The 14,878-nt window shown below is 52.5% G+C and overlaps 1 protein-coding gene across 1 annotated transcript; it reads left to right on the forward strand.

Annotated features, from left to right (window-relative positions):
* The first annotated feature begins 485 nt into the window (after positions 1-485).
* LOC140622023 (protein FAM32A-like) lies at positions 486-14,180 on the forward strand. The gene is made up of 3 exons (XM_072807446.1): positions 486-557; positions 797-1,008; positions 13,655-14,180. The coding sequence occupies exons 1-3, from the start codon at positions 486-488 to the stop codon at positions 14,007-14,009; spliced, it is 639 nt and encodes a 212-aa protein (XP_072663547.1). The 3' UTR covers positions 14,010-14,180.
* Positions 14,181-14,878: the final 698 nt, after the last annotated feature.

Consider the following 14,878-nt stretch of genomic DNA (forward strand, 5'->3'; position numbering starts at 1 on the left):
AGGTGTGCAAAGTCTGCTGCCGAAGGACGGAAGGGGAAACAGCATCCGGTTAGTCCCGGCTGATGAATGCACAGGTGCCCAGGAGCAGCAGGTCCAGCAGGTGCTGACTTTGAACCAAGCTTTCAAGGATGAGCAGGAGCCACCCGGGGAGGCAGAGTGTGACAGATCCAGGGTTGACTCTACCAAACATCCTGAAAATAAATACAAATGCACACAGTGTAAAACCTCAAGCATGTGTCAGCTTACCCCTTATCCCAGCACTTCCTGACATGTCCCACTTCAAAGAAAAGAGCCTGTCACTTGTGTTCCTTCGCAAGATTGATATATATATGGAGAGAGGCACAGCATAGTACGAACGTTGGGGTGTGGAGACAAGTTAGTGGGTGTGGAGACGGCTTAACCAGCGTTCATGAGGTGGAAGAGCTAGCCTGAGATCGTGGGAGGGGCCGTTTTCTCCTGAGAGTGAAACACCTCAAGGTAAGACCATGAAGGCCCGCAGACACAGCGCCTTGGGGCCAGCAGTGACCGCAGCTGTAGAGCAGGTTCCGTCCACGCAGGTGGGGTCCCCGCGCTCACACGGTGTTACTGCATAGCCTCCCCACAGGAGGAAGCTCAGTCAGCCTTCTCTCTGCTCACCTGATGTTGCTTTTTGCCAGGATGACCCATCACCAACTTGCCGACATCCAGGAGTTTCAACTGTTCATGTGCTTTCCCGCTGAGACTTTGCTTCCACGGTTTCTAAGTTCTGGCAAAGTGTTTGCAACCATTTCCCAGACTGGTCTTCCCTTCTCCCCAGCACCTGGCAGGATGCTCCCCGGTGGCAGGCATCAGACAGGTGAGCGCACACCTTGGAGAACGGCAAGTGGACGCCAGCCGCCCCGGCCCCGAGCCAGTTCTCAGCTGGGTGTTGGCCTTGCTCCGCTCCTTCCCATCCGCCAGGGATGTGGGCAGCAGGGAAATCAGACAGAGGACCTCGGGCTCCCTGACAGGCTCCAGAGGCAACCGGTGGTAACTCAACGAGGATCTCCAGGGATCTGTGCGAGGACAGTCGGCCAAGGAGGGAAGGGGCGGCAATCGGAACGTGATGTGACTTGGGGTGGGTTGAGGGAAGGAGGAAATGGCACGGCACGGGCGGGAGACTCTGAGGCTGCTCTCCCAGCGAGCAAGCTCTGCATCCAGCTCTCAGACCCGTCTGTGCTGCGACAGGGAGGATGGCGGCAGTGGCCATGTGCGGACGCAGAGAACGCTTTTCCTTGCCCGGTCCACACGGGCCATTTGTCACAGCTCTTGGGGGCTGTGATTGCTGCCACTCTATGTTGTGTTCGAGGGGATACAGCCGGCTGAGCCTGGTGTTGAATAAATGTTGGCAGCCACACCAACTTTAAATTGATATTAATGTCAGGGTTGCTTTTTATAGTTCTCCTGAAGGCTTCAGCAACAATAGACCAAGGCAAGCTTCATGGTACCTGAACCTGAATCAAGCCCGCATTTTTCTGATGTGTATTTAATTTGGTCTTGGCACCGAATCTCTGTTTTTCTTGGGTTTTACATCATTTATGAGGTTGCATGGATACACTCTAACAAAACATCATCTATAATCAAACGAGGCTCACAGAAGAAAGAAATGCATGCCAATTCCGACTAATCTTAGCCTTTATGGGAATAGCTATTTGCTCTGAATGATTAGCCAAACATCTGTGTCAACACTTTCTGAGCTGGAGAGAGAGATGTTGATCGCCACATTTACGATGATATTTCTAGTTCCACAGAGGGGAAAGGCTCATCGCAAACAAATGTCTCAGCTAAGCTCTGCTGAGAGAAATTTACGCTCCTAATTAATTATAATAATTAAAGGCACAGCTTTTCGCAAGGGGCGCTTGTGAGGGCATGGGGCAAAACCCGCTTGCCTTGCCTCACACTTAACTTTCTAACGAAATGACCTCCGGTCATCCTACGGGGACATTCCAGGAAGAAAGCCATTTACTTCTCCGCTTGAGACAGAGGTGTGTGGTCTCACCCACCGCTCTAAACCAGGCATCACTCAGCACTTTCTGGGTTGAAAAAAAGACATCTGTGCTCATCAAGGACGGTTTATGTGATTAAGGATGACCAACTGAAAAATGTCAATAATTGAATCCATTGTAAAACATCTCCTACGAGAGGCAGCATCTGTGCTTTGCTGTTGTGCACACGCAGGGCAGGACTCCGTGTTTGCTTCGGGGAGCATGTGTCTCCTGGTGACTGCAAACACACAGCTGCGGCCGCGGTGCTTCCCGGAGCACACACTTGCTGCCCTGGGAGGACGGCGGGCCCGTGTGGGCCCCAGGAGCAGGGTGCCCTGGGCAGGGGGATGGAGTTTGCTCGTCTGTGACATCCGTCCGTGTTGACCTTCTGCAGAGAGGACACAGTGGTGAAGTCAGGTCTGTGCACATGTGGCAGCCGGACCAGCTTTTCAGTTCAGAAAGAGTCACAGCTGTGGCTGATGAAGAACCAGGACACCGTTCCTTGCCTGGGGCGAGGCTCTTGCTTCTCTGTGTTCCTGCAACCGGAGGGCTCGGTGCAAATGGGGCATTTCCATCCCAGCTAAGCCCACGGAAGGTGCCCATTGATGTGGGGCTCGGCGGCCTCTCTGTTTTATCAGCTGCATCCTCTGTGGGCATGCGAGGCTTTCCCAAGCCCTTTGAGTCACAGGATCAAGTCTCTAAACCTAGAGACAAATTCCTTGAGTTTAATATAATGAAGTTTTAAATAAAATGAGATGGGTTCCCCCCCTCAAATGTCTGCCCCTATTGAATTTGGCTCCTTCTTAAGCCTCTGAACCATGGTTCAGAGTAGAGGAGCGAGTGATGGAAACAGAGCAGTCGGAGATACTTCGGTCTCTGATTCCACTGGGTTCTTTGAATTCATCATGCCAGGTGGATGGAATCCAGTTTCAGATTTGATCTCACCCTGAACAAACAGTTTTATTTTTTTCTTTCCTGAAGTCTGCCTTTCTGTTCTGCAGAATTGACCTAGGAGGCAAGTTATCCTGAGGCTCAACTGGAGAAAGGAGCCCAAGTGTAGCTAGGTAAACTGTGAGGCTCGCAAGTCTCTTTCCAGACTGTTCTGGCTTGCTCCAAGAAAGCACAAGCTGTGCCCACAGTCATTGGGTTTATGGCATTGTGATCAGCTTCCTCAATGGCATCGAGCTTTTGCCTGGCCCTCTGGGTTTTCCCTACTTGGGGTCATTAAAAACACTCACATTGTTATGTTTTTTTTTGCAAAATTAACCAGGAAAATCATGTATCAACCTTGACCAAGAAACTTAAAGGTGACAGGAGAGAGGATTGGGTTTTATTCTATTTCAAGGTTGGCCAATCCGGAGGCCAGGAGACAGCGTGTGTCCCAAGGTTGAATGAACCCCTCCCTCTGGTTGGAGGGCCATCCACAGCATCACGGGTGTCCCTGAGCCCTGCACTCCGGCCTGGGAATTCAAGTGCTGAGCAGAAGCTCGTCCAGAACGTCTTCATGGAAGCGGATTGATGCGTCGGCACCAAATGGGCAAGGGGACAGAGATGTAGCTGGAGAGGATGCTCAGGGCTCACTTCACTTTCACTAACGTGGAGGTACTTCCTGTTTTTCTTTGCAATTTTATCGTGCACCTTCCAGGTCTGTGGGCTCCTCCTCTCAGGCATACTCGTGCCTTCACTGGACGATAGCGGCACACTTCATGGGACGGCGGCCTCCCTAGAGGATGTGTTAAGGACAGGGATGATCGTTGAGTGCCGCTGGCACTGGGGTTCAAAGCCCTCATCCTGCCCCCCACACTGTCGTCGGGCTCTCAGGAGATCAGAGCCTCAGGCACCTGCATCCGCTGCCCGTTTAGAGCGCTACGACTTCTAAATTCTTCAGTTTTGAAAATACTGTTTATGGTAACAGATTCGATCAGAGACCCTCTTATTGTTCAGGACCGCAGAGAGCTCAACTGCTGGGGTTGGCACCTTCCCTTTGTTTTTGTTTTGTTTTTTTCTTTAAAGATTTTATTTATTTATTCATGACAGACACAGGGAGAGAGAGGCAGAGACACAGGCAGAGGGAGAAACAGGCTCCATGCAGGGAGCCCGACACAGGTCTCGATCCCCAGACTCCAGGATCACACCCTGGGCTGAAGTTGCCGCTAAACCCCTGGGCCACCGGGGCTGCGGGGCATCTTCCCTTTGAAACAAGTTGCTTTTGAGTCAAATCTACGCCAGGCCCCCACCTCCCAACTCGCCTGTCCGGGAACTCCCAAAGGACACACGGGGGCAGGGGAGGCCAGACCACACGGCCAGCCAAGGTCCCTGGGGCCCTTCTGCGTCTCTTCTGCGTCTCCCCCAGCAACGCTGCTGATACAGTATTGGCACAAAGATAAAGGCGGAGGCCCTCGATCTATTTACTCAACTTATTTATTTCCATAAAAGATTCCAATTTTACAGGAGTTGGTTTCTAACATTTGGACTAAATTTTGAACATTTTAAACCAGTTAATTGGAGTCATGCAGAAATTATCACATTTTGCTCCATTTCCTCCCCAAATGTTCCCTTTTCATCGCATAGTTTTGTGTCTCCCTATTAGAGTGATCCACGGCCGCGCTATCGGATGCACAGGTGCCATCTTTCTAGTTCAAGTATTTCATTTTGAGATAAAGAAATATGTGAAAATACGAATCTTTGGAGCTTGTTGTCTAGAAGTTTCAGTTGTTTCTTGGGACAGTGTTTTTATTTTCTGGCTCAAAAGGACTGTCCAACCACGCTTTCAATAACACCTTAGCGGTTTGATGACCATCCAAAAACAAATAGAAAAGATCAGTAAAAGCAAATGAAGTGTTGATGAGCCTTCTCCGCCCTCGTTTGCTGTCCGTTCTGGAAATGCGTCCGGGGGAGAGGAGGCTGTCAGGAGGAGCTGAGGAGGGGCAGGGAGGACAGAACAGCAGCCCACCAACACTCCACAGTGACGGAGGAGACGACAAGCAGAACAGCTGAGAAGGGCTTTGTGTCCCGGGACTGTGCTCCCAGGGGCTTGGGCTGCGCAGGGCAGGTCCCTCCTCTCTGAGCGGGTGTGTGGGGGCTGGGGACAGACGTAGGAGAAGAATCAACACAGGAAGGGGGTTGAGGTCAGCATCCTGCCGGGAGACAGCATTTGTGTTTGGATCCACTTTGCCTTGGACCCAAGTCCATAACCCTCCACCTAGGAAATAACTGGGATCCCACCACGGCCTCAAGCCCCGTGCGCCACCGCCCTGCAAACGTGCTGCGGGGATGCTGTGGGCCAGCGTCACTGTGCACACTCGCTGCTCTCCCTGAGTGACCAGGCTGCTCCTTTTCGGGGGGGGGTCATTATCCCCAGGGTCTCCCCTTCGCCCATCACACACCCCACTCTCACCACATGCCCTACGCAGCACAAGACCTGCCATCCTGCTGTCTGTTCACACCTCTGTTCTTCTTCCACATGGGTTTCCGTGCCTCTCTTGTGTTGTGTCCCCTGCATCCGCTAGAGTTTAACCCATAGTAGGTGCTCAGCAGATGTCAACTGAGTGAGTGGACGAAACACCCACCCGACCGCCTACTCATTCAGTCTCAAGTGTTGGGGAAGACATGTGAGCTTGTCCTCACTTGTCCCCGGGGGGAAAAAAAAACCTTGTCAAGATGAAGATTCAACACCTCAGTAACCCCTTCCTAAAATAAAATAAAATAAAATAAAATAAAATAAAATAAAATAAAATAAAAATTTTAATATATACTTTTTAAGTCATCTCTACACCTAATGTGGGGCACGAACTCACGACCCTGAGATCAAAAGTCATATACCCTTCTGACTGAGGTGGCCAGGCCCCCCTGTAACCAAGTATTTAAAACTCACATTTTACTGGGGATTTGTTTTTATTAGCCACTTTTGTGGAAATGAAATATAACTCACTTCCTTCGGACAGAAGCAGTCCATCCCCTCGGCTATTTTTCTCTTCTCCCTGGGCACAGGGACGCTCACTATCCGCTCACACAGCCCTTCCCTGGAATCGTAAAGTATATTTCTCTTACTTCCTATCTGATACAACCATTTCCTTCCCATCCCATATCCACAAACACTTGCGTACCTCTCCACTCCGCTCCAGCCCCCTCTCACACTCCCCATGGCAGCTGGATGGGGCCAGCTCATAGTTTGGGAGATTAGGTCACTGGGGCTTGTCTATACAGCTGTGTTTCTGGCAGGGCCCCGGAACCACTAATCCCATCCCTCATGGTGAAGCCGAGAGTTTAGTCTCAGGCATGCTCATACTTCTGGAAACATGACACATTCATAATAAAGTCAAAACACAAGTCACCTAGCCCTGGAGCCCAGCTCCACTTCCAAATGTGTTCCTGCAGCTTCCATGACCTGGGTGGGAGCTCTGGGCTCATAGAGACTGTCCCAGCTGCTGGTGGAGTGGCTGCTGTCAGGACCACCATGGCTGGTGATTGTGTGGTCCGAGGACACGGGGTTGGCCATGTGTGGTGGGCTCTTCTGGGGCTTACAAGAACAGTGGTTGCCATATCAGTGTAGAGGAGGACTGGCATGCTGGCCTCACACTGGCCCCTCCTTGTGATGGCCCTGGACACACCTAATTCGGAGTTTGATGGGTGAAACAGGACCATAGATTGGGTCCAAACCAGAAGAATGTCAGGCATGCCAGAAGGGAGTTGGGAATTAGGTCATAGGGAGTGAGAGGGGCTAGTCCACAACTGGACTCTTTGTCCATCTGTGGTCACCAACAGTCATGGTTGGCTGAGGTCAGTGTGAAGCTAAGGTACAGTCATCAAAACAATGATTCTGGTCGAACGCAGACCACACAGCCAAGGCATGCCAGAGGAGGAAGTGACGTTCAAGGTCAGGCCATTGCCCAAGTCACCAAATGCTCCCCCTGCCCCTGTGACCTTTCCACCATAACACATAGGGAAGGGGCGCCTGGGTGACACCGTTGGTCAAGCATTGCACTCTTGGTTTTGGCTCAGGTCATGATCTAGGGGTCTTGAGGTCGAGCCCTACGTCCAGCTCTGTGCTCAGCAAGGAGTCTGCTTGAGTTTCTCTCTTCCTCTCCATCTGCCCCTCCCACTCTTTTCCTCCCTCTCTCTTCAAAATAAATAATTTCTAAAAAAAATTTAAAAATAAACACCACAGTACTGACAGGTGAATGTAACACAGGGAAGTGATGCTGGCTTCTGCTCTGATACGTCACTGCTCTTACCCATGAACAGTCAGGGACGTAATATGGTTTTGTAGTCATTGGAAGCTTTGCATTCTGGCATCACCTAGAAGAAAGAAAATAACTCCTCTGCAGCACATGTGAATAGTGACTGGAAATAGTGACACTGTTCTTGTCAGCCCCAGAAGAGCCCACCAGACATTCTCATGTCTGCCTGATGCCCCCTGGCCTCCTCTTCCACTCGGCCACCTCGGGACCTGTCCTGTTCTTTTATGACTTTATCTCCGGGGCTCCTGGATTAATCCGGCGAGGGAGACCTGCTCCTTGCCAGGACACCCTGAATCTCTCCCCCAGGGTTTTGAACAGGAATTCCTCAGGGGCGGAAGCCAAACGTCAGCCACGGGCACCCTGGGCAGCATGTTCTCTGCTATTCAGAGGAAGGGGTCTGGGTTCATGGTGGCCATGGAAAGAAGCCTGAAGGCACCGGTGTCCAGGGGTCAGTACCCCCGGGGTTCAGAAGTGCTGCCCACTTCAGGCGCTGTTCATGCCTTCCTTGGATTTTGTCAGCCGATCAGCCCATGTTTTCCTGGTGCTCATTCACATCAGATTTTCTCTTTCTCGCCACCAAAGGTGTCCTATTGCACTAGCAGCTTTCCATTTTAGAGTCTAACTATTTTTTAAAGAGAATTCTCCTTATAGCTTTGAAGTCAACTGGATGGATATCAAACACCTTATTTTAGGAATAAAAATGGCAGATGCTAGATATGGGGCGGAGAGACTAGAAGATGAGCATGGCACATCTCACTGTGTCAGAAAGTGAGAAAATATGAGAGAGAGAGAGAGAGAGAGAGAGAGAAGGGGCTTGTGACAAGGACAGAGGAACCACTGAGCACTGAGGCGATCCCACTAGCCAGTCTGGGCCTACTTGCATTCCACTATGTTTGAGGACGACAATGACTTACTGCGAAGTAGCCACGAGTCTATGTCAATAATAAGTAGATACACAAAATAATGGGGGGGACGGGAGGGTTCTGGCTTGCGTGGAATGCTCAGTCAGGCTGCTCACGGTGGCAGGTGTGCTGGGGAGGAAAACCTTCACTTGGCAGCCATCAGCGTCAGGGGCGTGTCAGGCAAGATTCATCAGGGAACACTTGGTCTCCTGGGGATCGGGGGTGGACTTCCACGAGGAACGAGGAGCAGGAAAGGGCCACATCTTAGAGTGCCTCTCCAGAGCACGGGAGAAACTCATCAGTGCAGAGTGGGGAAATGGGGCCACAGCCTGTGCTCCGGGCGCGACACAGGGCAGTCACCTGTCCCATGTGAGTGGCCACCCACTGAGAACATGCTCCATGCAAACAAGACGGGCCCAGTTCTGAAAGGATTCAGGGGAAAGGAGATGGATGTGGGTGACCACTGGGTGTGGAGAGCTCCGGGACAGGAGGGGTGAGGCCTGGGAGGGCGTCCCGGGGCCCATGGACAAGACAGAGGGTAGGCTGTGGGCCAGACCCGAGGGCTGTCTCCATGTGAAATCCACTGTGGGTGAAGACTGCACCATGACCAGCGGAAAGCATCTCCACTGTGTGGGGTGAAGAGACATGATGTATGCAAGCTGCTCTCAAATATTACGTAGTAATACGGAAAATATTATATACAGAGAAAGAACGAGGGAGCTGATGGATAAGAAGGAAACAGCAGTTAATTCTAAGTACGGGGTATACAGGTGTCCTTTTTCTAATTTTTAAAATTTTTCTCCTGGGGCACCTGGGGAACTTGGTGGTTGAGCATCTGCCTTCAGTTCAGGGTGTGATCCCAGGGTCCTGGGATCAAGTTCCACATCGGGCTCCCTGCGTGGAGCCTGCTTCTCCCTCTGCCTGTATCTCTGCCTCTCTCTCTGTTCTCATGAATAAGTAAGTGGAATCTTTAAAAAAAATTTTTTTTTCCTCTAATTTAGCAGTTATTTCAAAACCAAGTGTTAAAGACAACAGCAGAAGCAGCGCGGTCTGTTCCCAGAGAAGGAAACCCTGGCCTGTGTGGGGGTCACTCCCACTCTGGGGCACCCTCCTTTGGGGTTTTTGCTGTTTGAACTTGGTAATGGGCGGCAGGCCGGGCCTGAGGCCACTCACTTTTCTGCCACGTGTTCGGGGACTTTCTCCTTTGTAGGATGTTTGCTTCAATTAACCTCCAGGTAGCAGAGGGCAGAAAAAACCCAGCTGCGCGCCAACAATAAGGCTTGGCTTTCCTGCGGCCTCAGAAAAACTGTAAATAAATCAAAACGCAGGGGATGTTATTTGATCTGGAAAAGGGTCAGTTAAATATTCCAGGATGTTGGAAACAAAAGATGTTTTAAATACCACAGGGCGTTCGAGAGTAATCGAGAGGATGTAATTCTGCCCATTATTAGCTGACATCAATCGGAAGGAGATCGTAGCTAAAAACTGAAACCCCATGTGTCAGGAGAAGAATAAAAGAATCCAGTGTCTTTGACCCCAATGCTTAGTGATTGCCGGGTTTGCGTGGGATCAACCTACACGCAACCATCCTTGAGCTCCCTGTGACTCGTCAGCCACCCTGCTCGCGTGACCTCCTTCATCCAGTGGCTAGACCCTGGAGGGCTGTGGAACTGCCGTGGGGCAGAGCTGAAGGGACAACCTCAGAGCTTCTCAGAGGGGGGTCCCCGGACCTGCAGTGCCGGCATCGCGGGGGGAAGTTGAGAAAAGCCTATGATGGGGCCCCACCTAGACCCGCCCGACTTCGATCTCTGGGTGGGTTTCAACAAGCCCCCTGGGTGACTCCCAAGGCCACTCCCGCTGGAGAATCACGGGGCTACTTCTCTGTCCCTAGTATTTACTTTCATGGGAATGTCAACTGCTCAAGGAGACAGGCTTTCATCTGGTGCCCGTCCCTCCCTGTAGCCCTCAGCACATCAAGTCAAATTACTGGGCTTACTGGGAATTCAGGGGATTTGACCAGATGGCTCCTATATTCCACCTCTTTTTTCTTCTTTTATTGCTCCAGCAGGACGTCACGATGGACTCTTCTAATTCAAAGGCATCTTCAATTTTGCTGCAACCTCACATGTCCTTTTATTGATCTCTCCACAGCCCAGGGGTCACGGAGCACGTCGGATTTCTCTCCTAAGGGCACATGCAGAGACTGGCTAATGTGTTGAGAGCCCAGGTCTGGCAGGGGCCGTGGTGGGACAGGGGGCTGGCTGGCTGGGAGCTGGGGGCACACCCCAGTCCGGAGTGGAGGCATCGACACGGGGGGCACACAGGCGTCCAGGACAGTGGCAGGGCCTGGCCCACAGCAGGTGCCCACCTGCAGCACTACTGGGCAGGAGCTCTGCCAGCGTGTGGGTCTGGTGTGGTCGGTGGGCCACAGGCCTGTGCTCACACGCGCAGGGACATGTTTCCTTTCTAATGGGTGCCCTTTGGGAAGCTACAGGTCCACTGGGGACTTTAGGATCAGGATCCACCCGTCCTTTGTCTTTGGGTGCCTGTGGGATCACAGGTGGTGCAGTGGCCCATCAGGGAGGCGGAGACTTCCTCCCTCACTCAGCTGAGAGGAGAGGCATGGGGCAAAGGAGCTCCCTCACCTTCCCCCGAGTGTACCCCCTCATCTCCCCTGACCAGAGTCCCACCTCTGACCCCTCCCCAGGAACAACACACCTGCTCCGCATGATGGGATTAGAAAGTTCTTCACCAAGTGGACAAGTAGCAGAGCCCTATCAGCACAAATGGGAGGAAGTCAGGGAGGAGGACAAGGCTGCACCAGCCCTGTGTCAGCTTCTCCCTGCCCCCCGTGAGGACGGCACCCTAAGACTAGGGCTTCAAGCCCTCATGCCGGTTCATGCATGCTCTCCCCTGCAGCCCCTGCTCATCTGGCCACCGCAACCCTCCCTCGGGAGCGTCCTGCTGGGGTCTTCCTGGGTCCAACCCCTCTACTTACGCCGGCAGGTCCCCAGCCTGCGTCTCTCACTGTGGGGGCTCAGCACCAGCAGCCCTCTCCCCTGCCTGTGCCCGCATCACAAGACCCTCGCAGTAAGCTCACCCAGCTTCCAAACTGAGAAACAAACGCAAAACACCCCAGAGCTTGGCTGTGAGAAAAACATAAATTTCTCTAACTTCACCAAGGCTCCCTCCCCAATTCTGGCCCTCCCCATAACATGACCCCATCGTTGCCCAGGGAGGGGCTGGGTCACTTCTGACTGGCAGCAGCGAGGACTCTGCCGAGTGGGGCCTGGAATCCTGGGCTTCCCAGCTTCTCTGTTGATGGCCTTGGGGATGGGCCTTCCTTCCACCCACTCTGGTCCTTGCTGATTGTGCATTTCATTTCATTCTGGACCGAGCCGACTCGCAGGATGTGCTGAGGGGAGTGACGGACCCTGGCTAACACTTAGCAAAGTGGGAGATGGGGCGCCTGGGTGGCTCAGTGGTTGAGCGCCTACCTGTGGCTCAGGTCGCGACCCCGGGGTCCTGGGATCGAGTCCTGCATTGGGCTCCCTGCAGGGAGCCTGCTTCTCCCTCTGCCTGTGTCTCTGCCTCTCTCTGTGTCTCTCAGGAATAAGTAAATAAAATCTTAAACACACACACACACACACATACACAAACAAAGCAGGAGATGCATCAGGTCCTTCCCAGAGGCTCCCCTGCCGCAGGTCCCTCTCCCCGGACGGTGGGCTCTGTGCACAGCCGTCTTGCCATCCTGTTTTGTGCCCCAGTGCCTTCATCTCAGGCACACAGTTTGTGCCCAATAAATACATCTGAAAGAATGTGCATGAGAGATAAGGGGTCCTTCTCCTGCTTCCATGAGAAAAGCAACATTTAAATGTGAAATGAGGTCAAACTGAAGCTGTAAAGCAGAAATATCTCCATAGGCATTTCCAGAGCCCCTGACCCTCCTTTGGACTCCCCACCCCTCCCCAGAGTCACAGCCAGCAGGGAACAAGGAGGCCACAGCAGGTGGCAGGGGCACGCGGTGGCTGGGGACCGGGCCACACCTGCCATCAGACACCCACAGCTCCAGGGCCTGGCGGCAGGCATCAGCGGAAGGCTCGGCAGGCCTAAGGAGCAAGGGCCAAAATCAAGGTCAGAGACTAGCAAGCTGTGAATTTACACAGCTCTCGCACCAGCCTGTGGGAGGTAGACAGCAGTCACTGACTCCTTATAAAATATGCATTTATTCAGCCCTCAGTTGGCACCATTGGTTTTCTTCCATCCGAAATTTCTGGGTGCCTCTGTCCATGGCCTCCAGGGCAGAGGTGACACATGTGCAGCAGGTGGACGGCTAACCCTTGGCAGTTCCTCGGAGGAGGGTGGGTGGGACGTGCTCCGGAAGCGGCTCCCACGGGGAAGGATCACTGGGGTCTGGTAACCTGAGAGGGCAGCACTGAGGTGCGGGGAGATCGGGAGATTTTCTTGAGCTGGTGAACCTCCGCTGTACTCCACTCCCAAAACCAACCTGTTTACTGATGGAAAATATAAATTTGTAAAAAAGGAAGGAGAAGGGAAATGGATCATGAGCCTGGGAAAGAGGAATCCTGGACCTCTGAGGTGAGCGGGACTGGATGCCAAATGTGCATGAGTGATTGTGTGTGTACCTGTGTGCACCTGTGAGGGATTGTGTGCATGTATATATGTGTGTGCACATATGTGTGTGAGTGTGGATGTGTGTGCATGTGTGCACACATGTGCGTGTGAGAGTGTGTATGTGAGAGATTGCGTGTGTGCATGTGTGAGAGTAGCATACACGTGTGGGCACCCGTGACAAGGTGCGTGTGTGTGTGTAATACACATGCATAAGTGACATGTGCAAGCATGTATGTGTAGAAACGTGTGGTGTGTGAGTGCACACAGAAGTGTGTGCACCATACACATGTGAGGGTGTGTGCACTGCCTTCGTAACGGTCCAACACCCACACGGTCTTAGAGGCCGCCTCGCAGTGGGAGGCAAGGGCGTGGGCCGGGGGAGAGAGCAGAAGGTGGACCCGCCCACCGAGAGCTGGGACCACCGAGCAGGCCGCCCCGGGGGCACGGAAGCCCAACCTCCCCCATCTCTTCTGCACCATGTTCGGTTCTGCTTTTGTAGGGAGCTGACACCTCAGTTTGACAGATGTTCTCAGGGAAGAAAGAAAACATTTATTTATGCTTGTGGGGAAGGGCAGTGGAGCCAGGTGGGCCGTGAACCCTGAGCCCCAGCTTGCCAGGGGCCAGCAGCGCACCCCCGACCCCGACTTCCCCTCCCTGGGTAAGTTCTTTATCAGACACTGTGACTGCTCATGAGATGTTAGTGGGGCGCCTGGGGGCTCAGTAGGTGAAGCGTCTGCCTTCAGCTCAGGTTGTGATCCCGGGGTCCTGGGATCGAGTCCCACATCAGGCTCCCTGCTCTGTGGGGCACCTGCTTCTCCCTCTCCTGCTCCCTCTGCTCCTGTTCTCAATCTCTCTCTCTCCCTTCCTACAGGAAAGCCAGCGGCCTCACGGTGGCCTACGAGCAGGTTCAGAAGGGGCCCCTGAAACTAAAAGGTGTTGCAGAGTTCAGCGTGACCAATCAGAAGAAGAAACAGAAGGACAAAGACAAGGCGAAACTCCTGGAAGTGATGGGAATGAGCAAAAAGAATGAGAAGGAGAAGTGGCGCGGCCTGGACAAGCACACCCCGGCCCAGGCAGCTTTCGAGAAGAGTCAGGAGAAGTGGCAAATGGAAAGGATCCTAAAGAAAGCACCCAAAATCCACAAGCAGAGAGTGGAGGACTTCAACAGACACTTGGAAACCCTTATGGAGCACTATGACATTCCAAAAGTCAGCTGGACAAAGTAGCCTCCCCACCCAGGGTATGCAGCGGCATCAAGGGGAAACGGAAGGCAAAGTTAGGGTTCTATTTGGTGCCTTTGGTATTTTCTAGAAACATTCTTTTACACACACCCTTGCGTTTTCTGCTGAGACAAATGCTCTCCAAAGCAGTGTGCCCTCTTGCTGGAACTTGATTAAAGTAAGGCTGTTCTTTTAAATAAATAAATAAATAACCTAAAAAATACGATGTTATAGATACTCCTATATATAATAAACACACGTATATGATGTGAAAGCATGTTTCCTCACTCACACAACACCCCCCCACCCACCCCCCCCCGGTACAGAAAGTTCTAGGTGCACGTACCTGGAATCAGCTACTACTTTCACACCCTTTCTGATCCAAAACCCAAGTCAAGCTCTGTGCTGACATTCCGATTTAATAGTTGAGCCAAAAATAAAACAACAAATGATTACATGGAACCAGGCTCACACAGTAAAACAAAATGTGGATGAACTGAGTCGTGCACTTGAAAATGAGTGAGATGGTGAAGGTTTTGCTGTATGAACTTGCCCAGGAGAAAAGCTGAGTCCCTAACGCAAGCCCAGCTGAGGCAGCAGCCCTGGGGGACGCCGTGGGCTGGGTGCTGGAGAAGCAGCCCCCACGTGTGGAGGCCCGGGACCCTCCCCGCACTGTGCCCTTCCACGGAGCCGCCTCTCTCGCCCTCCACGCTGACTCTGGTCCCCTGGGATATTCTCTGGCTCCTGGAAGCTGATTTCCATCTCGATCTTTTCTTTGAATCCTTTCCTCTGTGGGGAACGTTCTCTCCTTGACCCACCAGCACCCTAGGGTCTGTGCCAAGGCTCCTTCAACATGGGGGCATTTCAGAAAACAA

Source organism: Canis lupus, chromosome 31 (assembly GCF_048164855.1).
Source record: "Canis lupus baileyi chromosome 31, mCanLup2.hap1, whole genome shotgun sequence".
Taxonomy (NCBI): Eukaryota; Metazoa; Chordata; class Mammalia; order Carnivora; family Canidae; genus Canis; species Canis lupus.